The sequence below is a fragment of the Pituophis catenifer genome, unplaced genomic scaffold (genome assembly GCF_029215685.1).
Source record: "Pituophis catenifer annectens isolate HBS135680 unplaced genomic scaffold, rPitCat1.0.hap2 SCAF_3, whole genome shotgun sequence".
In the NCBI taxonomy this organism is placed as follows: domain Eukaryota; kingdom Metazoa; phylum Chordata; class Lepidosauria; order Squamata; family Colubridae; genus Pituophis; species Pituophis catenifer.
This window is the reverse complement of record NW_027256883.1, coordinates 89320488-89345182: the sequence shown is the minus strand read 5'-3', so window position 1 is coordinate 89345182 and position 24695 is coordinate 89320488. Positions and strand designations below refer to the sequence as shown.

Genomic DNA, 24695 nt, shown 5'->3' with positions numbered 1-24695 from the left:
CGGGCCCGCGGGGGAGGGCCTTCTCTGTGGCTGCCCCAGCTCTCTGGAACCAGTTACCTCCTGAGGTCCGGACCATCCCCACTCTATTGGCCTTCCGAAAAGCGGTAAAGACCTGCCTTTTCCGGCAGGCCTGGGGCCGTTGATCTTGCTCTTGCGATCCGGCGAGATCTGACCATGAATGGTGTGAATGAGTTTTAATGTTTTTAATGTTTTTAATTTTTAAATGATTTTTATAATGATTTTAAATGCATTGTGAGCCGCCCTGAGTCTTCGGAGAGGGGCGGCATACAAATTGAATTAATAAATAAATAATAAATAATAAATTATTGGATAAAAGTAGACCAGTGTCAGCCCTTTGAGATTAGTCCATACAAGAAGCACAAATTATGAATACTGACAAACCACCTTTATTGTAAGATTACAGCAATAAAATCTTGGAAGTCTTTCTGGAAAACTATGGAGGATCCTTTCTGAGATGCTTTCCATACCCATTTTCCTTCTGTAGGCTGAGATATCTTTTGCATGATGGTTGTCTGGAATGTGGAGCTAACTCCTGCCCCCACAAGATCATTCCCACATACCATTACAACCAGTGGGCTTCATATATCAGTGACAGTTTAAGAACAGGATGTTCCTTGTTGCAAGCTTCCTGTTTGCAAAATAAAGGGTACAGTTAAGCAATTATTGATATTGCCACTCTCACCAGAAAGACTTTTCTGCAGCAAAGGAATGCTTACCTCCTACACCAATATTTTCTCAAAACAATACTTTATTTATTTATTTATTTATTTATTTATTTATTTATTTATTTATTTATTTAATTACATTTCTATACCGCCCTTCTCCCGAAGGACTCAAGGTGGTGTACAGCCATATTAAAACAAACCCATCACAAAAATGTTGTTTTTAAAATAATTAAAGCAATTTGGCCGTCATTAAAACCCTTAGCTAAAACCCCTTTAAAAACCAATTAAAACCCATTAACATTAATTTAGTTGGTCAGGCCAGCTTGATTGAACAATAGAGTCTTCAGAGCACGACGGAAGGCGCAGAGGTAGGGGATCCTTCTTATATCCGGGGGCAGCTCATTCCATAGGGCAGGAGCCCCCACAGAGAAGGCTCTTCCCCTGGGGGTCGCCAGCCGACATTGCTTGGCCGACGGCACCCTGAGGAGGCCCTCTCTGTGAGAGCGTATCGGACGGTGGGAGGCATTCGGTGGTAGAAGGCGGTCCTGTAGGTATCCCGGTCCTAAGCCATGGAGCGCTTTGAAGATGGTGACAAGCACATTGAAACTGGGAGCCAGTGCAGCTCGCGCAAGAGAGGTGTCCTGAACTATATGTGTTCTCTTCTATTGAATTTTGCATTTCATTTTTTAATCAATGTTACTTGAATATTTGAGTATAAACACAGGTTCAAAAGTAATAAATAAAAAAATATCCAGCTTTTTAGCTTGCACTTGTATAAATCTCAATGAGCTAAATAATAAAACCCAATTGTTTTAAAACAGAATATTCTCCTTGATTACTATTCTCAAATGTAATCTGTAATTCAAAAGAACAAGTCAATTGATTAAAACAATAACAAGAGAATTTTTTTTTTCTTTACTCTTCCTGAGAACTCTTAGGAGATCTGAGGTAAAACAATTCTCTCTGCTAGAGTAAGGAAGGCATTTGAAATATCCAAGCAGGAACATTTGTAGGTGATTAAATATTTTAGGAGAAAAAAATACTCTTTAAAAGACCAGAAGTGGGATCACTTCTAAATAGAGGTCAATCTGAACTAATGTCGAGTACTTAATGTCTGACAGATGTCCTCAAGGATATCCTTAATGGGCTGACAAATCCCTCATAACAGGTTGATTTACAAAATTTACTTCACAACAAAAACTTCAGGAAAAAAATAAGTCAAGCAGGAATTCACATCTTTCGAATGGCACAACCAAAAGATAACTAACATAGCATTGGTTTATAAGGAAGAATATGATTGAGTTTGTGTGTGTGTGTGTGTGTGTGTGTGTGTAATGGCTGTCATAGTAAGTGAAGCTAGTTGCAAAACACCAAAAGACTGTTTGGTGAAACGGTGCCTGCCATTCTTTCTGACTGCATCTATTGCAGGATTGGTTTTATCTTGAATATTTACTGTCAATCCCTATTGTTTATCTTGGTCTTTTTTATAGCAAATTACTGAACTCACCATTTCTTATTTTTTAAAGCTCTAAGAAACATGGGGGCTGAGCACCAAGAGAGATGACCGTGAATGTTGGTTATGTGAATAGACCACATGGATATCACACAACAGCTCACTGATATAAAATCCCTGAAATTGTCATACTTGGTTGTACCTGAATGATTGTGTGGTTATGCTTCATTTGGTAGGTTTCTTGTACTAAGACCTTTAGCAAACTTATCTTGCAGGAATTTAAGTTAGAAAATAATTCATTTCACTGGCATAGATAGGCCCTCCGCATGCCATCTTCCTGCTGTTATCTGGAAACTGCAAGCTGTTATCTGCAAACAAGGCAATGCACACTGCTGCAGAGATTTTGTATAGCATCACTCCATTCAGAAAGCCTGTGGGAGAAAATATCTCTTCCCAGGTAACACCACTTTAATCCAGAATAGGTTTTTGACAGTAAGAGAAATTGTTATTTGACTTTGGATTTCCTCTCTTTTCTTTGCTACCCGATAAGAAAATCATGAATTTAAAATTGTGCTTTTAAAGTGTGGATTTAAAATTGTGTCTTTTCCTGACCCACTTGAGCTCTTGTCTTGTTTCAGAACAAATTCCAGAACTTGTTTAGTTAAAAGCAGGGGTGTCAAACTCAAGGCCCCGGGGCCAGATCCGGCCCACGGGGTGCTTAGATCTGGCCTGTGGGGCCACCCTGGAAATAGCGAAGGACCAGCCTGTGGTGCCTCTGCCAATGAAAATGGAGCTTGGGAGGGCCGCGCACAGCCCTCCCGAGCTCCGTTTTCACTGGCAGAGGGTTGCAGGAGGTCGTTGCAGCCAAAAATTGTGTTCGGGAGCCCATTTTCGCTGCTAGAGTGCTCAGGCTGCCACAGGCGCCATCTGACACAAGTGACATCATGCTGGCCAAACTCACCCCAGCCACACCCACCCCGGCCCTCCAAAGTCGAACACAACCCTGATGCAGCTCTCAACAAAATCGAGTTTGACACCCAGGCTAAAAGTATTTGAGAATTTCTTTTGGCACTATTGTTTTTTTTAAAAAAAAAAAACACCGTTATTTAAAAATAACACTTTTCTATTTGAACATTAATAAGAAAATTGGAAACTAATTAGAATGATCTGATGCAGTATAAATCAGAAGAATTTATCTTTCTGATATTATAAAATTAGTAAAGAGAGGGAGTGAGGAGGTGGCCAAAACACTCTATGTAAGCTCGTATTTACTAAGGCTTTTCTCCTCTTGGATAGTTGTATCAATGGTATTCATTTCTCAACAAGTTACAGTCCTTTGAATTGTTTTGTAAGCAATACAAACCTCTCAGCTAATTCCTTGCAAGAGACGTTTGATGGCAGGGAGTCTAATTATTACCCTTAATTAGTCTACTTTCTATAACAACCCAAATGATTTTTAAAATTCAGGAGTTTTACTGTTCATGTTTGAAGTTACAAAGGTATTTTGACAAGCAAAAGGAAAATATTTTTCGTTCCTCATTGTATTTGTATCTTGAAAGAATCTTGAAAGCAGCTATGTGCAGTCATGTAAAATGTAGGTTGAAAGTTGCCATAGCAGCAGAGAAATAGATAAGTTTGGAATAATTGTCCAAAAATAGACCATTTAGCAATTGCATGTCTGTAGGAGAATACTGGAGCCTCAGCATCATAGTTTGAAATTAATTTTTAATTTTGATAAATATTTAAATAGATAACATTGTTAAAAATATACTGAAAGATTGGAAAGATCAAACTGTGAAAATAAGAACTTTGAAATACTTACAATGGATCACATATATATTTTATATAGAATTTCAATTGTATTGTTTATGCAGTAGTGTTTAACACTTATAATTAGATGCCCTTTACAGATTTTGGAGTTTTGTTTCAGGTATTCACTATGTACATTTCCAGATATTTGATATTTGGTTAGTATGAATAAGGAGTTCACACATCTATACTTCCTTATATCACTTGGTTAATATGTCACAACTCCTAGCTGCATGCATAATTGGTTGCTATTAAAAGATGTTATTTTGACATTATGTGATTATGAAAGTACTATTCCACAATAATCTATTTATTCTGCATACAAATAAGTAATTCGTTGTCATTTAGAGGCCCAAATAGTCTTACTGAGGAGCAGAGAATCTTGTATCAGTTCTGATTAATATACCAACTGTACAGAGATAGTTTTGCTTCCGTTATTTTTGCCCTAGTAAATACTTGTTTGAATCGTTAATGTAGTATTTAATGCTGACTTTGAAAATGATTTTAAAAATTCATAAATAAAAAGTAAAAGTAAAAAGTCAGCATAAGATTCTTCAGTGTTCAGTAATCATACTATAATAATGCTTTATGATCTGTTTTGGATTGCAGAGCCAAGTCCATGTTCTTTCCATAAATCTCTAGAGGTCAAGTCTTCTGAAGATTATCTCCTTTTACATATTAAGCCAGTTGACCAATATTCATTGTTTGATTTCAAATCTTGTTAATATATTTACTAAATTTTCTGTGGTTTGTATCAGAGAGAAAAAAGGGAAAATACTCTGGGATAATCATAGGTGACCAACTTACAATATAAACAATGAGTGGAAGCTTATGTTCTTTGTAAATAGATGTTGAATCCCATAGATCCAGAAAGCCAAACTGACTTTCATCTTTGGTTACCAAGTTGTTGCAGTTTAATCACTGGTGGGTTTCTACCAGTTCGCCTCGGTTCAGGTGAGCTGGTAGCTGCGATGGTGAGCCGAGAGCGAACTGGTTCTCTCTGACTGTCAGCTAGGCTCTCCCGCCCACCCCTGCGCTATACCTACCTACATTCCTTCATTTTTAGCCCAGCTCATAGGTGCCGCAGAGCGGATTGCCGTGCCTCAGCTGTTCTGAAATGTAATGCTCTTGCATGAAGCACGTGCAAAGAGTGCGCAAAGCAAACCGGTTGAAAAGCACCACTGAGTTTAATAATTGTTAAACTGAATTGTTCTATGATGGAAATATGAGTATCATTAATATGTGAAGTGTTATTTTTCTACTTTTGGGTTTTGTATATAATAATATAGATGATTAAGAATGTGGATGTTTTATTTCTTCCTCTTTTTGTTTTGTTTTTTTACAAGAAGCTGAATTACTTTAATATGAAAAGTTATTTATTTATTTAAAGATACAATGTTATTTTAGGGTAACTTTTATAGAATCAAGTGGTTGGAAGCCATTCAGGCCACTAAGTCCGACCCCTGTCAGTATACTTGTCACACTACAGTTGAATTGTAAAGAAAATGCAAAATGAAAAGTCCAAAATAATGGTATTACACCTCTAAAAACTAACACTAATCATATATGTATATGTACATTTATGTGGTCCCTCATCTGAAATGCACAAAATTATGACTTCAGAAATATATGGCCCTCACAAAAAAACCCAAGAACTTAAATATTACAAAATTTAGAATACATAAAGAGCCATGTACATTTTGATAAGAAATTTTGACATAATATTTGAATTTTCTCCCCCAGGAGTTTAAATGCAATACCGTTAATCCATTTTTTTCCTCAGAACAATAACTCTCAGAAGTAAACTGAAAGAAAGTGACTGTCTAAAGTTACTCCTGGTCAAAGTGGGCTTGAACATATTTCTTCCTGCTCCTACTTCAATCCATCATTGTGTCACCAAAATGTGAAATCAGTAATTTGGGAAGAATATTTCATGCTGCATCATTTACAAAACAAGGCTCCCAACATTGAACATAAAGTATATTAGAATTTGACTAGAGATGCAGAAGATTCTCTGTCCATACATATCAAGGACACCTTACCATCATGGAGAATATTACCATTGTCTTATGACCATTCTGACTTTAGAATGTAACATGACCATGGCTTATACCAACATGAAGCTTTTTTTCTCATGTTCATAAACTCTGGAACATCGATTTGTTTCATTTTTATCCTCTTACAGACAGAACTAGTCGGTCAAATATATTTTGAGTCAGTCAAAACTGGACAGGGAATCTTTTAAACCTTTAAGCTTTTCTCCCAATAGTCTGTTTCCTTCCCTACATTTCTAAAGAATCTTCAGAGTGTTCTCATGTAACACTGAATCCTATTCTAGTTTGCGCCAAAAAAATAACGGTGGTTAGCTTTTAGGCAAGAATCTATTTGTAACTATTCTTTCTTGTTGGCTTTTATGGCATTTTGGCTATTTTTATGATTAGTTTTTAATTTCTTTTTATGCGTTGCCCAAACTTCCTATCAAGAAAAAAAAGACAGCAGGTAACAGTGGCTAGAAAACAAAAGATACCTAAGATTGAACTTTTCCTTTTATGATAGAAAATTTCCAAGGAGTCTTGAGGAGAGATAGCACAAATTAAAATAATAAGTAACAGTAGTTCTATACTGTTCAGACATCCGGCAGATGAACTTATTAATTAGCTGAAATACATGTTTATATGCCTTTTAGTTTCAAGTGGTAGATCAAGAACTCTACAATTCTTTGGAGGGTTGTTAGCAGTTGCTCAAAGATATGAGAAAGCAAATACATCTTTCTGAAATATGGTTAATATATTCCACCATAGGGTAATGTAAGATGTACTCTGGAGCACATCTTCAATTCATGAATGATGTTAGTGATGCAATTATCAAATCTAACAAAATGATGCAACAAATATGCAAGAAATGAGGGTGGCTATAGAAAATAAAGGAAATGACCTTAATAGAGCTAGACCAGATTTGAAGAGAAAAATGTGGCTTAAATTCAGAACAATTAGAAAGTATGGGTTAAATGGCTTAGACACCTCCCTAGTTCACATGGATATAAAAAGGGAAGGAGACACAGCATAGTCACACTTGCAAGTTTTTATTATAGATAATCTAAATAATAGTAGATTTAGCCTTCCTGTGGAGTGAATTGTTGGTCTGGGTTACTATGTAGGGCTGACAATGTACATCCTAAGTTATCTTTAGGCTTCTTCTGGAATATGCAGGGCTTATGGACTTTCACTGTTGTTTTACTGAATATTAACAAGTTTCAAAACATTTGAATTGATTAATAATGTACGAATCTTGCACTTATGATTACTTTTCCTTTTACAATCTCATTTTCTTTATTATTTTAGATATGGACATGGTTATGAAATTTTTTGTGTTGCTTGCAATAATGCAGGCACTGTGATAGCCTCTGCGTGTAAGGTAAAGAAATACTTTTAAACAATAGCTTTGAAATTCACATCCAAAGTGATAAATATCTGATTGTTCTCTGTGTTGGATGGTTTTAGGGACAACAGAAGAATCCTATCATTTCCAGTAGTCTAATTCTGCATCCCACATATTATATAATGTATAATATGTGAGACACACACATGTATACATGTATATTATATATGTATGTATGTATGTATATAACATACACAATATAATATACCATATTTTTCAGAGTATAAAATGCACCAGAGTATAAGACGCAGCTACCTTTTTTGGTGAGGAAAAGAAGAAAAAGAAATCTGCCTCTGCCTGCCAGCAATTTTCCCTCGTTGCAGCAAACAGCAAATAGCCTGCTTTACTTTCATTTTCAGCATAGCTTGATTAGCACAAGGAAAAAAAATGTGCTCCAGCAATTTACCTCTTTGCAGCAAGCAGCAGACCCCTGTGCAAAACAGCTGAGAGCAAATCAGATGAGAGTTGGGAGGCTGATCCAATCAACTTGTGTTAATTAGGCTGTGCTAAAGCTGAAAGGAGCTGTTTTTTCTTGCTGTTTGCTTGCAAGGAGGTAACTGCTGCGAGGCAGAGGCCAAAGGGTGGGGGTCAGTGGATGGGCGGGGCTGCATTCGGTGTATAAAACGCACCTAAATTTTCATCCCCTTTTAGGGGGGAAAAAGGTGCATCTTATATTCCAAAAAATACTGTATATAATATATTCAATATTAAGAACCTCTCCAGTCTAAAAGCAGTAGCTGCTGGATGTTAATATTCTCAGCAGTTAAGAATGGGCAGCCCTGAATAACTGATTTCATGTTGAGACATTATTCATTTAAAAAAAAAAGTAGTAAAAATAAGAAGCCACAGCTGTGATACATTTTTTTTAAAAAAATGTGATAATGCCTAAATAAAAATATTTCACAAAAGATTTCAATTATTCCTCATGAGTTGGAACAAGAGGGGATTGGGAAGTGAGCATTCTTTGTAGGAACTCCTCTAGATGTAAGAATCCCATACTCATTTTTTAATATCCAGGAAGCTTTTTAAAACATGGCCCTTTCTATGTGTTTTTGAGGTCAGGGATGAAGGTGGGTAGAAATACTTGAGTATACAATGAATTTCTGTTATTTGATGACACACAATACTTTGATTTTATTTTTAGGTACGAGTGCCATTTTTTTCCTGATAATTATGTTATTGAGTACCCTTATATGTTCTTGCTTATAAACTACTTAGAGTCAAATATTTGAAGAGGCATAGAAAATTTATAATAATAAACAAACATGCATTCACTTCCATAAAAATAGTTTAAAATAAACAAAAAAGTATAGGTAGGATTCTTGCCAAGAATCTGTTTTTTAGACATAAGAAGATGGATTGTCCTTCTTTAACCTTTATCCACTGTAGTAACCTTCCATAACCTCATGCCCAACCGATTGTTGGTCTACAACTACCATCAACTCCAGTTTAGGCTCCTTCTTAATGAGAGTTATGATTAAGTACACTTGGAGAGCTGTAGTTCCAGTGTGGTCTCTGGTCCTTTTTCAAGATTGTGTCTGCTTGTTTTCAGTACTGCCTTTTTTTGGTTTTACAGGCTTCTAAAAAAGAATATGCAGCCATTATTTTGTGGAGCACCGCAACTTGGAAACAATTGCAGAGCTTACCTTTCCACAATCTGACAGTGACACAGATGTCTTTTTCCCCAAATGATAAATTCTTGCTAGCAGTTTCAAGAGATAGGAATTGGTCACTTTGGAAATCTAATCATATCACTCCAACAGAATCAGGTAAGGTTGCTGGTTGAAAATTGATGCAGCTTTTTAAACTGTTTAAAGAAAAGGGGTCTAAATCTATTTTAAAGAATGCATTTTTGTTCCTTCCTAAGATTTCTTGTGTGAATGGTATTCCTAAAAAATTGGGGTCCAAGATGTATAAAATGTTGAAGGGTTCTTTTAATTTGGCTTCAAAGCTTTGAAGTAATTCTGTTCTTACATTTCTAAAAGTGAAACAATGGCATTTCTTTGGTTTGACAGCTCATCCAGCAGTTTCAGTATCTGGAAAAGCTTTCTGTGTAATGTAGTAGCTGTGATAATACATTGCCATATCTGGGGGGTGGGGGTGTATAGTGTTTGCTCTCATTGATATTAATGCATAGGAAAAATATATTGGCTTTAGGCTAATGCACTTTTTAAAAGCAGAAATATTAATTTGAATTCTGCAAATCCAAAACCTTCCTTAATATGTTGGAATCCTTATCAGAAATTAGGTTTCATACAAAAGTGTGTTGGATCCAGTGAAGGTTGAGAGATTTGTTTAACACATCACATTTGTGTCTGTCAAAAATGGTGTAATCGTGAGGGAGTGCGTAAGGTTTTTGTGCAAATCTCTGACCATGTCACCTGACATCCACTCTGCTGAGGGAATTAAGTGAAGGTATGGCAGTGGCTTACAAGAAGGAAGAAATTGCAAGAGTGGAAGGAAGATTTACCAGTACTGAGCATCCAGCTGAAAGTGGGGAGGAGGGAGAGAGGGGCTGTGATTGTTATCTCAGTCTAGTTGCATTGGGGAAAAAATTGCCTGAAGCATCTTTCTTGCTAGCGTTTTCTAAGTAGTTTAAAAGAAGCTGAGTTAAGGCAAGAAAATAGTCTTTTTTTTCTTGAAGTTGATGAATGAGAGTGGCTGTCTCATTTGAACAGTCCACTCCAGGCACCTGATAGATTCTGTTGGGTTCCGGAAGGAGCTTGGGGTTATTCCTGGAGCTCTGGTACAGACTTTACTCATCACTTGAAATGAGAGGATGATTTTTTTTTCCTAGTGCTTGGAGGCTATTGGGGTCTGAGTAGGGAAGAATAGGCTTCAGTTTAACACTGACAAGACACAGTGACTGTTTGTTTTATGTTTGTTTGTTTGTTTTATTAGATTTATATACCGCCCTACTCCCAAAGGACTCAGGGTGGTGAACAGGCACAAAATAAAATACATAGATACAAAAGTTAAAAGACATAATTAAAACCAGATTAAATAATTTAGCCCGAGACAATTAAAAAATCCCAATAATTTAAAACAGATTAAAATTTCAATTTAAAAGAATTTTAAAACGGGAGAAAATTAAGCCAGGCCGGCTTGCTGGAATAGGAGAGTCTTAAGAGCACGGCGGAAAGTGCGCAGATCCGGGATCCTCCGTATCTCTTGGGGGGAGCTCATTCCAGATAGTGGGTTTTACACTCCCTCCCCCTCCCCCAGCTCTTGAGATTTTCCATCTTAACTCTGCCTGGGAATGCACTTCCCTAGTTAGAGCTGGTGTGTAATTTGGGACTTTTCCTGGACATATGGTGCCTGCTTGAAGAGCAGGAGGCAGCTGTAGGTGGGGGCATTTCTGCAGGTTTGTCTTGTGTACCCATTTTGGACCAGGACAGTTTGCTCCTGGTGACTTAGTGACCTCCTGTTTGAATGACTGTTATGCACTCTGCATGGCTGCTCCTGAAGAGCATTTGGAAGCTGCAGCTGGTCCAGAATGGGCAGTTTTTGTCTCTTTTGATATGCTTCTGTAGCACCATGGTTCCCCAAGCTGCACTAACTCTCAGTTGGCTTCTACGCCCAATTCAGAATATTGGTTACGGTACCTATGATACCTTATAGGCATAAGATCAGGCTATTTGCAGGGCCGCTTGTCCCTCATTCCTTTTGTCCACCCCACCAGTTCTCAGAGGGAGGGTATGCTCTGAGTCCCTTCCATCTAATACAGTACTGAAGTGCCACCTTATTGGACCTTTGAATTGTGCCTTCTCTGTTGTGGCATCTCATAAAATGCTCCCTCTCCTATTTTTCCTTGAAACAACCACTCTGTGAAGGAGATTGGGTTGAGAGAGTGCATAGCTCAAAGTTACCCAATGAACTACTGTGATGATGAGTCTCCCTGTTTCTTCACTCCTAGACCATTTTAGAGAGTATTAGTGTCACAGGATTTGAGAATTTCTGCCTTAAAATATTGCATTTTGCATAACATGGTGAAATCAGTTCTGGCAATAGTTTGACTATTAAGTGACACCGCTGGAAACCTAGAATACTTTTATGTTAATGATATCATGATGATGATGAGCGATTGCTAAACATAATGACAACTTTATTGACCCCATTAGTGACACAGCTGCCACTTCATTCAGATGGCGTCTGATGCTTGCTAATGTACATCCATAATGAATTACTTGATTTCTGAGTAGAATGTCTATAAAAGAGTTGGGTTCCAGAAGTATAACCCTGAAACTTTGACTGCTTTAAAGGGAAGACAGAAACTGTAGATAAATGTGCTGAAATAACAGAATATGGCAGAATTTAATGATTCTTTCATTGATCTGTAGGGTGTCTTCAAGAACAATAGCACTCCTAAAGAAGACTGTCTTGTTTTGAGACAAGTAGAAATGAGGACAGGCAGAGCAAGAGTACAAAGCAAAAGAACACACTGGCAATAAAAGCAGAATACAAAGCCTGGCTAAGCCTACCCACCAAGCTCAAAGGAATAGTGAAGCATAAAATAGCATCTCTAATCTGAGAGCAGGGCCAGAGTTGATATGGGGATCAAAAGCCAGAGGCTGTGAGAGTATGGCTGTATCAAAACGGATGTAAGAACATTAGTTGTTCTGAGTTGTGGGTTCATAAATCTTCTAAAACCACGCCGATACACTCAATAGGCTCCCAAACAGGAGGTCCTCCCCTAAAATTTGGAATAAAGTCCTGTTACATGCACTTCCAGGTTTGGTTAGGATCACTCACTAATACATTCACAGCCCTGGTCAACAGCCACAGTTAAATCACTTTCAATCAAACACTGAGGCACAATTGGTTCTTCGGAAAATTCAGAAGCCCAGTGAATTTAAAATAACAGCAAAACTTTACTGCTTACAATGTACATCTTTCTCATGTCTTTCTCACACATATTCATCTACGCTTATCCATGTTCTTCTCAACAAGGCTGACAGGCACTAGACTAGCCAGAGGGATGGAAGCTGTTAGTCTGGATCCCAGGATGACTCATAGAGGGGAGGAGTCTTCAGCACCCCATTTATCTCCCAAAGTCCTTGCTTGCTTTGCTTTGTTGATTGACAAGATTGTCAGCTACTTTTGCCTTCTTGAATTACAAGTTTGGTAGCTGTTGATGGGATTTTGGGAAGGAGACGGGTTACATGTGTGTCAGGCCCAACTACTTTTGTCTGGTGCAGGTGACAATTTTTCCTTTGTTTCTTTAACAACTTGGTTCATTCTTGAGTAACTCCCCTAAAGCATGGGTGTCAAATTCGCGGCGATATGGTGCCATCACATAATGTTTTGTGTCCCCCTTCATGGAGCTGGGGTGGGTGTGGCCTGCGGGTGATGCATTCGGACTGGATTGACACCCCTGCCCTAAGGGATCTTTTAGACAAGATTCCAGGCCTTTGTCCACCTTGCTTACTTCATCTTTAGGTATCACAGCTTCAACCTAATCCTTATTCAAGAAGATGTGGAAAATCTTTACTTGAGAAAAGGAGAGAGATTTGAGATATGAGAACAACCTGAACTAAATATATCAGCAGTGTCCAGATGGTCATAAATGTTTTTCTGCTGCTGGCAAGCTTTGTTTTCCTAGGGTACATAATCTAAGATGCATAATCTGCATCAATACGTGGAAGCCTCTACATCATTGCAAAAGGAGGTGTCTTCCATCTGAAGGAGAAGATGGGAGGGCACCCCAACTTTAGATTTCTGATAACCTCTCATTATTTTTGAGGCGATGTGATTTTCTGGAAAGTTGCCTGCTTGCTGCAACAAGAAAGTGTATTCTCTGTTGATGTGTCATTACAGAACCAGCTTTCAGCCTCTTTGCAGCCACAGGAAAGAACATTGCTGTGCATAGTCGTATCATTTGGACCTGTGATTGGACTCCAGATAGCAATTATTTTATTACTGGAAGCAGGGACAAAAAGGTAATGTATTTCAAAGGCTGCCTTTTGGTTGTTTTTCCTCTAGTTTTATTTTAAAATTCTCATCATGTACTTCACGTAAACATGTAAGAATAGCTGAGAGTGAACAACCTGGAATGCATTTTATCTTCTCCTAGCCCAATTTCCCCAGGAAATCCTCAAAATCATTTTTACAAGGCAAAAATGGATAATATGTAAATCAGCGCTCGGGCTGTAAATAATTTAAAAGCTTATAGATGCAACTGTTGTTTTTGAACATTACAGTAACATTGAAATTATAGTAACATTTTGAAGAAGACACCCCAATTTTAAATATATTGTAAATGAAGTAACTATAGTCAGACACTGCTTGCTTTCTGTGACTATGTCCTTTGGCTATCTTTCATTCCTTTTAACTATTTGAACAAATATCCACAGGTAACCATGTTAAGGTGTAACAACAATTTTTTTAAAAAAGACTCAAGGTTTAGGATTGGCTGAGATTTCTTCTTAGGTGTGATTGACTTTTCTTTGATTTTTAATTAATGGTTAAGCTTATTTTAGGGCTTATGCTGACAAATAGCAGGCTAGTGCTCCACTGAATTTGTTCCCAGTCAGAAAAAGCCCCAGACCACACTGGGTGTAAGCCCTCCTTATCTGATATTCTTGCCCACAAAAAGTTATGCCCTTGATTTTCTTGATACCACTGCACAATGTTAACCAAAACTATTAATGCAGCATATTTTTCTTTTTAAGTGGTGGTTCAGATGTAGAAGGTTTGACAAATTCTGACTTAGTTGCTAAAAGACTGTTAATCGTAGTTACTACTGATCCCCCTTTCTTCATTTCTTTTGCAAAAAAAAAAAAATTGAGGTGGGGTCGAGCATTTACTTTCCTGCTAGTCTTTTTGAGAAGAGTGTAATATGTCAGATGTTTAGCAGAAAGGTGGTGAAAAAATTGTCTAAGTGCATGAAGAGAAGTTGTGCTTGAAGAATGCAAGTGGATTTATGAAATTGTATAACCTGTTGATGTACTGTGTATGAATTATTAGTTTATTATAACTATGATCACTGTTGCTGTTTCTTTGGAATCACCCAATTTAATTTAAAGACCTGGTTGAGTAACAGCACTGAATATATATTCAAGTACTTCGAGGATTCATCACCAAGTGGGCTCATGCAAACCCCTCTCTCTTTTTAGGAGAACAGTTAATTCCTCTCAATTTGCTTTATGATGGTATTGTTGGTGATTTGGTGTGTATGTGTGTATCCATGTGCTTTGTAACATCCTATTTTCAATGTGACTGATTTTTGTACTTCAATCAGGCCGTGATCTGGGGTAAATGTTTAACAGAGGAGAATAAAGATAAGGATTTGGGCCTGATCCAGCCTTGTTCACCAGTCCTGGATGTTGGTGATTCGGTCACTGCAATTAGTGTTAGTCATACACTTGCTTCTGATGGGAGGTATGTATATTTTGTATTCTTGAGATTTCCTTACACATTAAGTCAGAATATTCCATATTGGTCAGCTTCCTAAAATAAAACTAGAAATCTTTACCAATTTGCACTATGCTTTCGAGTTTAATTAGCTTACTGTGCTTTTTCAGTTCATAATGGTTAAATGGCACATAATCTCTTGTAACCTTAAGCCTTATAGGAAGAGGGAGGGGCTAACATAAGTTGAGAGGGGGAAGCTTAATGCTATTTAGATATAATACTACGTATATAAGGCAAGGCCATCATGATGATAACTTTATGCAAATATTTATGTACGTACTTCTATAAGGCTTGAGGATTTTTTCCCTCTCACTAAAAACAATCCATAAATAGATGCTGGCTTTTCTTTAGTATAGGCTGGATGACAGTCATGTTTCCCTCAATTTAATTTCATGAGGCCTTTGATCTTATGTTAAAAGCCTTTGGAGACAAATCCAAACCTCAGTCACAACTCTGTGTCCCTGTAACTGCTGAGAAATGACAATAGAGGGTAGCAAAAAGAGACTGAAAAAACGGAAAAATGTCTGAAAAAAATGGGTAGTCCCTCCCCTTGCCCCCTTATTCCTGAGATAATGTAGACTTTGACAGAAAAAGATTGCCTGTCTTAGGGTGACCAATTAATAATTTGCTTAACTATATCATAACTTCTGCATCATCTGCCATTTATCTAGGTTAAGGTTTAACACGGGTGTCAAACTGGCGGCCCATGGGCCAAGTGCATCACATGCAGGCCACGCCCACTCCAGCTCCCTGAAGGGAAAAACATCACAATATGTCACATGATGGTAGCCTGACACCGCGAGTTTGACACCCGTGGTTTAACAAACTACCATATTTGGGTGGGGGCTCATAGGTGCAGGCTCATAGGAAGAACTATGTCTTCCTCAATATTTATTAAGGATAATGCATGATCAAAGGTGATGTCGTATTTGGCAAGCAATACACTGGAAATGACTGAAGACTGAACATGATAATGATACATAACACATTTTGTTGTCTGAGCTATGCCAAGGAAAAACAGATTGACAATGGTCATCCTTCTTATAACCCTAACCCTAACCCAAATCTTTCTATTTCTCCTATTTTTTTTTCAAATTTGCAGATTCTCTGGGAATGCTTTACCTAATTATATAGTCATATAAAAATGGATACCTTAGCAAAGTTTATCTGTGTTTAATCAGGTTTATCTGCAGTATTTGCATTAGGATGTACATATTTTGAATCAATAGACCAGGGGGTCCCAACCCGTGGTCTGTGGACTGATACCAGTCCGCGGCCTGCCAGAAACTGGGCCACTCAAACAAATGAAGCCCCCATTCATGGAATGCAGGCAACACACAAAACCACACCCCCTCCGATGCGCAGAAAAATCTCTCTCTACAGAACCAGTCCCTGGTGCCAAAAAAATTGGGGGCTGCTGTGATAGACCATTCCTCCTTTGCAAAGCATGGCAAGGAAGGCATATGTGTGGAACATACTGTCTATTCCTACAAGCCCAGTTCGAGTGTCTGTAGGATTTGACAGTTTATCAAGAATAAATAACCTGCTTCCTGGGGATACTAACGTGTCACTGGAAGCCTTCTTTGACCCCCATCAGGTTCCCTGCTATCCCTGACACAAAGAGCTCCAACTTAATTTCTTTTCCTCAGCATGCCTAAAATTGGATAGATATTCATAGAGAAGAATAGACATTGTGGTTAACTGCAGCCAGAATTTTGCTTAAAAACTGCTCTCCTGCAAAGAAAAAGATAAAAGATCGTTTGAGGTGATAGAGGGCATTTCAGGAGACATGAATGTTGGTAGGAAATAAGTTTGCCTTTGATCAATGGTTTTCTTCTTTGGCTGACTATAACAGTTGTCTGTGGATGTGCAAGCCAACCTGCCAAAGTCATAGGGGTTCCCTGTGGCAAGGTTGATTGATGCAAAGAAGCAAGAAGTTTCTTTGGTAATCTCTTTTATGCCTCATAGTTTGGGCATGCTTTCTTGAGAAAGAAGCGGTGATTAAAAAGTGGGACATTTTTCAAAATTTAAGTATGCTATATATGACAGAAGCAAAATACTTGCTTTAACACCTGACACACCTATTTTTTTTCTGTAGCTTCATAATTGCCATTGGGACAGAATGTGGGAAGATTCATTTGTACAAGTGGAAGCCAGGCAATAAAAAGTTGCCACTTTCCGATTGGTGCAACTGTGTTGAGACGGATGACAGGTGAGTTACTATATTTGTCTTACGTTTGTAAGTAGCATAAACAGATTTTATCGGTTTCCAGGATGTAGATTAAATTAGAACAGGGAAGCACCTTGAAACCTTCTGGAAATTTGTATTTCAGTCGCCATAATCCCTTGGCACTGTCTGTGTTGAGTACGAGTGATGGGATTTGGGCCGGAATATTCAAATGGCATCAGATTGCTTATTTTTCAATTAAAAAGTTAATGCATATTAAAAAAAAATGCAGATATATAACAAATATTCAGAATCTTCTTAGTGCCATGCAATTGATAAACAGAGCATCGACTGAATTTTTGTTTTGTATAAAGATTTGAAATATTGTGTGTTTGCATAAGATGAATTCTCCACGCACTGCAGCCCTTCTTTGCCCTCCCAAAGCCTCTCTGAGAGATTGGGGTCCACAAGATGGCTTTGAGGAAGGGGAAAGGGTTGAAGTGGGAGTAGAGCATCATGACAAATAATGGATTGAGATAACTTGTGTCAAGCAAGCCAAAGTTGGATATAATCTTCTTTATCTCCTCTTCCAAATCAGTGTTATCTCATTCGTTTTTGCTTTCCCTCCCTGTTCTCAGATTTGTTCACGTGCACTTCGACTTCAGGAGGAAAGAGCCAGTAGCAGAATATGTAGGGATGTAATTCCAGATAACAGACTGAATGAGTTCATGTCTGGGTCTCTGTATGGCTGCTCTTGGCCCTTTCCCATTCATGTTTCAAGTACCATTTCCTTGAATGGCATATCAAGCTCACCTAGAATCTTTTGCCTTTCTCTGTGGTTTCTTTTTCCCATTTATATTCTCCTTAACATTTTTTTAAAGTTATCTTATTTAGAGGTAATATTGGTAATATATTATAAAAGTTTAATTTTGGTCAGATTTAGATCAAATAATTGTTGGCCCCATGGTTCTATTGTACTGAATTTTGTGTGTGTGATAATGTGACTAAGTTAAAGTTGATCAAAATTATACAGTAATATGTCACAGTTTTGTAATGGTTGTAATCTCTGCACATGGACTTTATGATATAGGCACTTGCAACATAGCTAATTCTTGGGAATTCATTTACCCAACTTCATATGCCCATATATTTATCATGAAGTAAGGAGAGACAGCTCGAGTAGTGCAGCAAGGGTCAGAGAGTTCTTTTTTTTCTACCAAGAGGGCTACCATCCCAGATTCCTACACAGCAGGATGAAGACTGCAAGCAGCTGATGATCTCTGTTTTCCCTGGTGTGCTTCTCAGCCCTGGAAAAGAGCAAAGAGAGAATTAATAACTCTCGTTCTTTATATAGCACTGTAGGGAATTCAAAGTGCCTCATGTTACGTTATCTTATTGTAATCCTTTCAGCTATCCTGTAAAATAGGTCAGTATCTTTTCCATATGATTCTTGTATTACAGATGATGGGCAGAGAGAGAAGAAGGAAAGCAAGAAACTAGTTTTAGATTGCCCAACAGAAGATGGCAGAGATGAGGTCTTAATTGGATCTGGAGGCTTCTTGAATTGTGGCCCATTCTCTGAGTTAACTTCATTAGTCTGTGCCAAATGCAAGAAATTCTGTGACAACTTGGCTTTATATATTCACAGTTCTTTTAATCAGTACTTTTTTGAGGCCTTACCTTTCTTTGAATTAGTAATCAGGATTTCTGTTCAGATTCTTGAAACTTCAAATTAAACATAGACCTAGATTTGGTTTGGCTCTTATGTGATTTTAAGTTATGTGCCTTTTGAGCTCTGGGCTGTAACTGGAGCTGTAGAGCAGGGCTGTAAAAGCCTGATGAGACTTTAAATGTTTGAATTTCTCAGTATGCCATTAACATTTTCATTCATTTAAGTAGGCTCAAATGGCTTACTTGGTGTACCAGAACATCTGTTTCCCTTGTTCCTCCTTCAAGTTGTTTGCCTAGTTTCACGTACATACCATATCATAGTGAGTCCATTTGGGCACCTTCAAGATGAATAACAATATCAAATAATAAAAATCCCAATAATTATTATTATAAAAATACAGTAATAAACATTCCATGCTGTAATAGCTAAGTTTTATATAGTTTGGTTGGCAAAATGTAAATTCTCTACATAAATACCAAGTCTAATTTACTGAATCAGCACTGCATTCTATAATAGTGCAAAGTTACAGGGTTTTAATTCTAGCCACCTAATTCTGGGATACATTTAGCTACCCTAGACAAGACCGAACTAAATTTAATACTTATTTTTAATTGTTTTTCTTTGAGGGAGTTCATATGGGTGAGGAATTTGTGAATAAAATTATTGGTTATGTTTTTCATACAGGTTTCTGGTTACTGTTATTTTTATTTGTTCAAATTTGTCTCATGATCTGTTAGCCATTGGAAGAATTCCTAGAAAGTTGTGAAGTGTAGACCCCCTCCAGATTTTTATCATTATTTGTAGTGGCATTTGGATGCGTAGCATGGGGTCAGCTTGCCTTCAGGTCACAATTTGGAACTATGTTTTTAAAATACATTTAAAAGCAGTGGTTTAAAAGCAAGATAAAATCTACAGGCTTTTACAGCCATAAAAATCTATAAACCTAATGGCAAATTTGATCAATGAAAACCATGGGGGAATGGAAAAGTTAACCTCTGAATCCAGAAAGAAAGAGCACACAAGCCTGCAAGGGAATTCCTGACCATAATTTAGCATTGCATCTAAATCAGGCACTTACTTCAAGCTGCTTATAGTCTGACTCTTTTTTTGGGTGGGGTGGGGGGTGGGAAATTTCCAGTATGATTCTTAGCTTCCTGGGTAGCAGTATCTTTCTTAATATTGATGCTTGACCTGAAATTGCAGTGAAAGTAAGTAGATTGCTGCTTGAATTATTAATGGGATGAAGTGAAGAAATGTCACTTGCACTGATAATAGTTCTGGCATCTTTAATACCTACAGGCAGTGACAAGTTTAGTTTTTCCATTCTGGCAGTGCAGCAAAGGAACACGCTAATTAGGTAAATGCTGATGTTTTGAATTGACAAAGTCCAGCTGAGTTTGACATTTGGTAATTATGAGAGATGAGTTGAGTTTCCTTCTACTAATAGCTTCTGTCTTTGTTGCAGCCAAAGCCATACCCTTGCTGTCAAACGACTGCAGTGGAGAAAGCGTGTGGGCAGAGCGGGGCAGGACACAGCCGAGAGCAGCAAGTGGCTGCAGCTGGTGAGCTGCGGGGCAGATCACTGTGTGAAGATCTTCAGTATCAATCGGCACAGCCTTTAAATGATGACTTTGAGGCAGACCTACTCTACTTGCCTACCAGCCATTTCCTGAACTGATTTTCTTAAAAGAAGCAAAAATTGGACTTCCAGCTCTTAGAGCAATGCAATCTGACACCAGTATAAACTGAACTTACATACTGAAGCAGTTTGAGAAGTAATATATGGGCATAATGCTTCTGTACAAACAAGTTTTTATTGTATGCTTAGCAGTGGCCATTTGTCATAGAAGGTCCCTCTGAGCCAAGTCCTCTGTAATCCATATACACCTAGAACGGATATCAAACTGGGAGAAAGGGAATTATGTTTCTTGCTTCCCTCTCATTTGTAAAAACACACTGTATTTCTGCTTAAACTTGCAGAATGGTTGTTTTCACAATAGAGTGCAGGGACTCCATTTTGAAGTCCATTTTTGTAACTTCCAGAATGGTTGATGGGTGATTGCAGTAAAGATCCTTGGTTTTGCAGCGTGCAGACTAGGGAAATTTGGGGATGGCGGTTAGGGAGAATTGGGGAGTGGATGCTAGCAGATTGCAACATTTGTTTCCTTGGGTTACAATGGAAGGGAGAAGAAGCGGGAGAATAAACACTGGTTCCTCCAAAGAAATCAGAAATGATCCAAACGTGAAAGAAAGAATAAGCGGTATGACAGTGAACAGAGGTGCCCATGGAAGGCAGAAAAAGGATGAAGGTCGCACAAATGGTCTTGGCGGCATAAATTTCTGATACCATAAATGTCCTTAAAGACATTTTGTCCACAAAGAAGTACAAATGATGGAAGAAATAAAAGGAAGAAATGAGAGATCCAGGTAAAACTGATGTGCCTGGAATGAAGAGACCAGAGGATAGACCTGACTGGAATTGGTACAGCAGGAACTTGAACTGAAAGGAGAAACAAGCATTGCAGAGGACCCTCTGCTGGTGGCTCCAATGCTGGCCATCTATGGCTGCTGTAAAGGACCAGCTGAAGAGGGCAACATGAGGAAATTTGCAACTCTGTATAGAAGAGGCAGGGAGGGCAGGAATAAGACCTTGTCTTAAATCAGAATATGTGTCTTCCTTCATTAAAGGGCCATAGTGGGACTAGGGTACTGAAGGGGGAAATCTTGAGAGTGTACATTGGATAAAGTGATGAAGGGCTGTTAGATGAATGTAATAGCAATTGGTTAATACAAAGAGTATATTGAATGGAAGCTTATTTGAGACAGTATGGGAGGTTTTGAGAAGCCTCAGGGTATGTGGATGCTGAGGGGCAAATTCCCACAGTGTCAGAATGTAAAATGTGTGTGTGTGTGTGTGTATTCTGATTGTTCCAGAAGGGAAATCTGCAGTCTTTGATTCTAGCTGCTTACCTCCAAAACATAAGAGGCCTAGCCCAAAGTATTGTGGCCAAAACCTGGCTCACTTAAAACAACAAAATCACTCTGAAGATACATTATTTTACTGAAGATGAATGGGTGGAGGTTTTTTAATAGAAATTTTATTAAACTAGTACAATGATAAAAAGCTAATGCAAACTAAAAACAGTGCAAGAAAGAATGTAGAAGAAAAAAGAATATCGTGTATAAAAAAAGAAAAGGAAATGTCAAAGAAATGACTTCCCTCTTCATATTTTCTTTAAAAAAGCAGCCATTTGATTCAAAGAAAAATCCCAGGAGCCTGGAGGAAAGGATTTAGATGTTCTGAGATTTCTCTTGCTATGATAGAAGGTTCACTTTTTAAACGCTTGAGTAATCCTTACTTTTAAAAAATTGCCTGCAGTCATCATTATCAGTAGCTATGGGTGGTGTCTGATGCTAGACTGCCTTAGGATCCCACGTACATCAGTTTAGTCTCAATCATGAGGAAAGCAGCCAGCAACGTCTTCTTTCTTGCAGACACTTGACTGCATGATTCTGGAGTCAGAGGATTTAGTTGCCTTTCTATTGTGCTGGGACAATTTGTCCTTAAAGAGAGTCTGGTCTGTTGTTTATTTGGAAAACCATGTTGAAATTGTTGAATTTGTTAATCAGAAAGGGTACCTAATTTGATATTAATGTGCAGTGTAGAATAAGTACTGCAGTAGGAATCCAGTCTAAATTATTTTTATTCAGACTGCAGCAAACATATTTGGTTCTATGCTAGGCATTTTCTGCATAGAGCTGAAAATTTGATCAGCTTCAAGTACTTTTCCTTGGTGTAGCTGTTTGAGTATTATTTCTATTGGAAACAAAGGTATGTTTTAAGAATGTTCTCATATCAGACCAGAGGAATGAACTACTCACTGAGAGAATTTATTTTTTATTTTTTCCTCTTCAAACCACAGGGTCTCTAGTTAAATCTCTTCATGCAGAAACCTTGGAGGCTCACAGTCAATCAAATTGGTTTTACCTGGCCAGAATTATTAAGATGTCATTCTCTTCCAGATTCTTTATTAAACTGATTATGAAACAACAGACTCCATTTTTATGAGTCTGTGTTTGAAAAAGGAATAGAAGCAGGGATGGAGTATCATAGCCAGTATGTCAGACACTTAATTAATTATTATGTTTCAAGGCCTTTGATTTTTGTGCAGTACCCTATTACAAATTATTGACTTGCTCAGTTTGTGTTTAGGATCAGTATTCCTATTTATTCAATCTTTCTAGTTCCCAAATATAATACGTGATTAAGCAAATAGCTCTTTTCAGTCCAGGACTAGCAAGTGATAACTATTAAAACCATAAAATGCTGAAGGAGATTGGATAATACATACTCTTTATGTCAGTACTGGGGGAAATGATCAGTTCTTTCCAAGAATCAATTCTGTCGTAAACATGCAGTGGTACAGAAGCGTTTTGTATTCTACATATAATTTAAGAGTCCATTTGTGTATAATTTGACTTTATTTTTTTCCCAGAAATTGGCTCGATTCTCAACTAGACACAAGCTCAGATTAAACCTTCCCCAATAATGACTTAATAGTGCATTAACCAAACAAAAACCATGGCTTTCTCCAAATTCCAGCACCGTTCCTCACTAAGACCTCTTATTTTCCTTGTTCAAAAGGTAAACGTAAAGGAGTCCCTGCAGATTTTACCCTGCTAGTTGTTGACTTTAGGGGGCAGTGCTCATCTCTGTTTCTTTCTTGTTCAAAGTGATGATCTAAATGTGAATAGTGTTTATATCAAGTTCATCACTTAGTGAGATTAGAGTTTCTTATATGAAGTAGTCATAGAACAAAACATATTTTAAAAAGCCAAGTGCAAGGAAGCAGTAAAAATCTATTTATGAAATGGAGATGGATTGGATATTGAAGCAACGATTGAGAAAAGCTTTGAAAGGAAGCATTTTTAGAGGCTTCACTGATGTCACAACTAATGTCTGAAATCCTATATGAGTGTTCTTTAAATAGGTTCTTTCTTTAATCTTATATTGGAAATTTGAAATGTTGAATACATAGCAGTGAATGTTATTAGAGCTTCATGTGAATCTTACTGATATATAAAGGGAATGTGACTGAACAAGTAATGCCAAAGCTTGAGTACCTGTTGTTTTAGTATTTTGCTAAAAAGTGTAGATTTGCACATATATCATCTTTCTTGCGGGAGCTGCATTTGTTTCCAATCTGCTTCCAGGTCCAATTCGAGGTAATGGTTATGATCTTTAAACCCTACATGGTTTGGATCCAGGTTATATGAAGGACTGTCTTTTCAGTTACATCTACCCAACCCACCAGAGAGGGGAGATAGGGTATATTATCACTACCCCCATTAAGTAGCTCTAATGAATGCCATGATTGGCAAGCCTTTTGGGCTTTGGGAGGTCAAAAATTTAGAAAACACCTTGACTCTGATGGCTTGTCATGAAACACCTTAATTGAGATGATTCTCTGGATTTCCTCTCTGGAGTCTCATGTGGAAGTCGCGTGTGAGACCCTGCTCTTATGAGGCCTCTGAAGCCTTTGAAAATCAACCAAGAATGCTTGCGTGATTTTTGGATGCCTCAAACTGCACAAGAGCAAGGCCGCCTTGTGCAACATCCAGGGGGTCTGTAGGTCTAGTGTGTCACCAAAAATGATGTGGCATTGTCACCTGACATAGGTTTGCTATCACCAATTTAATGGGACCAAGAAGGGCTTTCTCAGTGGTGATTCCTTCCCTGGGCAACATCATGGCCACAGAGATAAGACTGGCCCTCACCTTGATGCCCTTTTGAAAGGCGCTGAACATAGTTTTGTCATTGGGCCTGGGGACCCCAAGATGATATGCAATACATCAAGTGTCTTGTCTTGTCCCTGGGGAGTGGAGCGTTTATTGGGTTTTATTTCTGTAAGCTACCTGGAATCACCATGAGTTGAGTGACCATATATATTTTCTTAATAAACTAATTTGGGCTAGCCCTGCCCTGAATAAATCTCACAGATTTTATCTCCCTTCACCATTAAACCAATTCTACAGGTATTTCAAGTCCCTTAATGA

At 37.9% G+C, this 24695-nt stretch overlaps 1 protein-coding gene across 1 annotated transcript in view; it reads left to right on the top strand.

Moving 5' to 3' along the window:
- ELP2 (elongator acetyltransferase complex subunit 2) overlaps positions 1–23707 on the top strand; it is a 59595-nt gene extending 35888 nt beyond the window's left edge. Inside the window, exons 17-22 of the mRNA XM_070940778.1 lie at positions 7290–7362; positions 8963–9155; positions 13204–13325; positions 14627–14766; positions 16898–17011; positions 20104–23707. Of these exons, the coding sequence (XP_070796879.1) occupies positions 7290–7362; positions 8963–9155; positions 13204–13325; positions 14627–14766; positions 16898–17011; positions 20104–20260 (799 nt within the window). The 3' untranslated portion in view covers positions 20261–23707. The remainder of the gene's footprint in view (positions 1–7289; positions 7363–8962; positions 9156–13203; positions 13326–14626; positions 14767–16897; positions 17012–20103) is intronic.
- Positions 23708–24695: the final 988 nt, after the last annotated feature.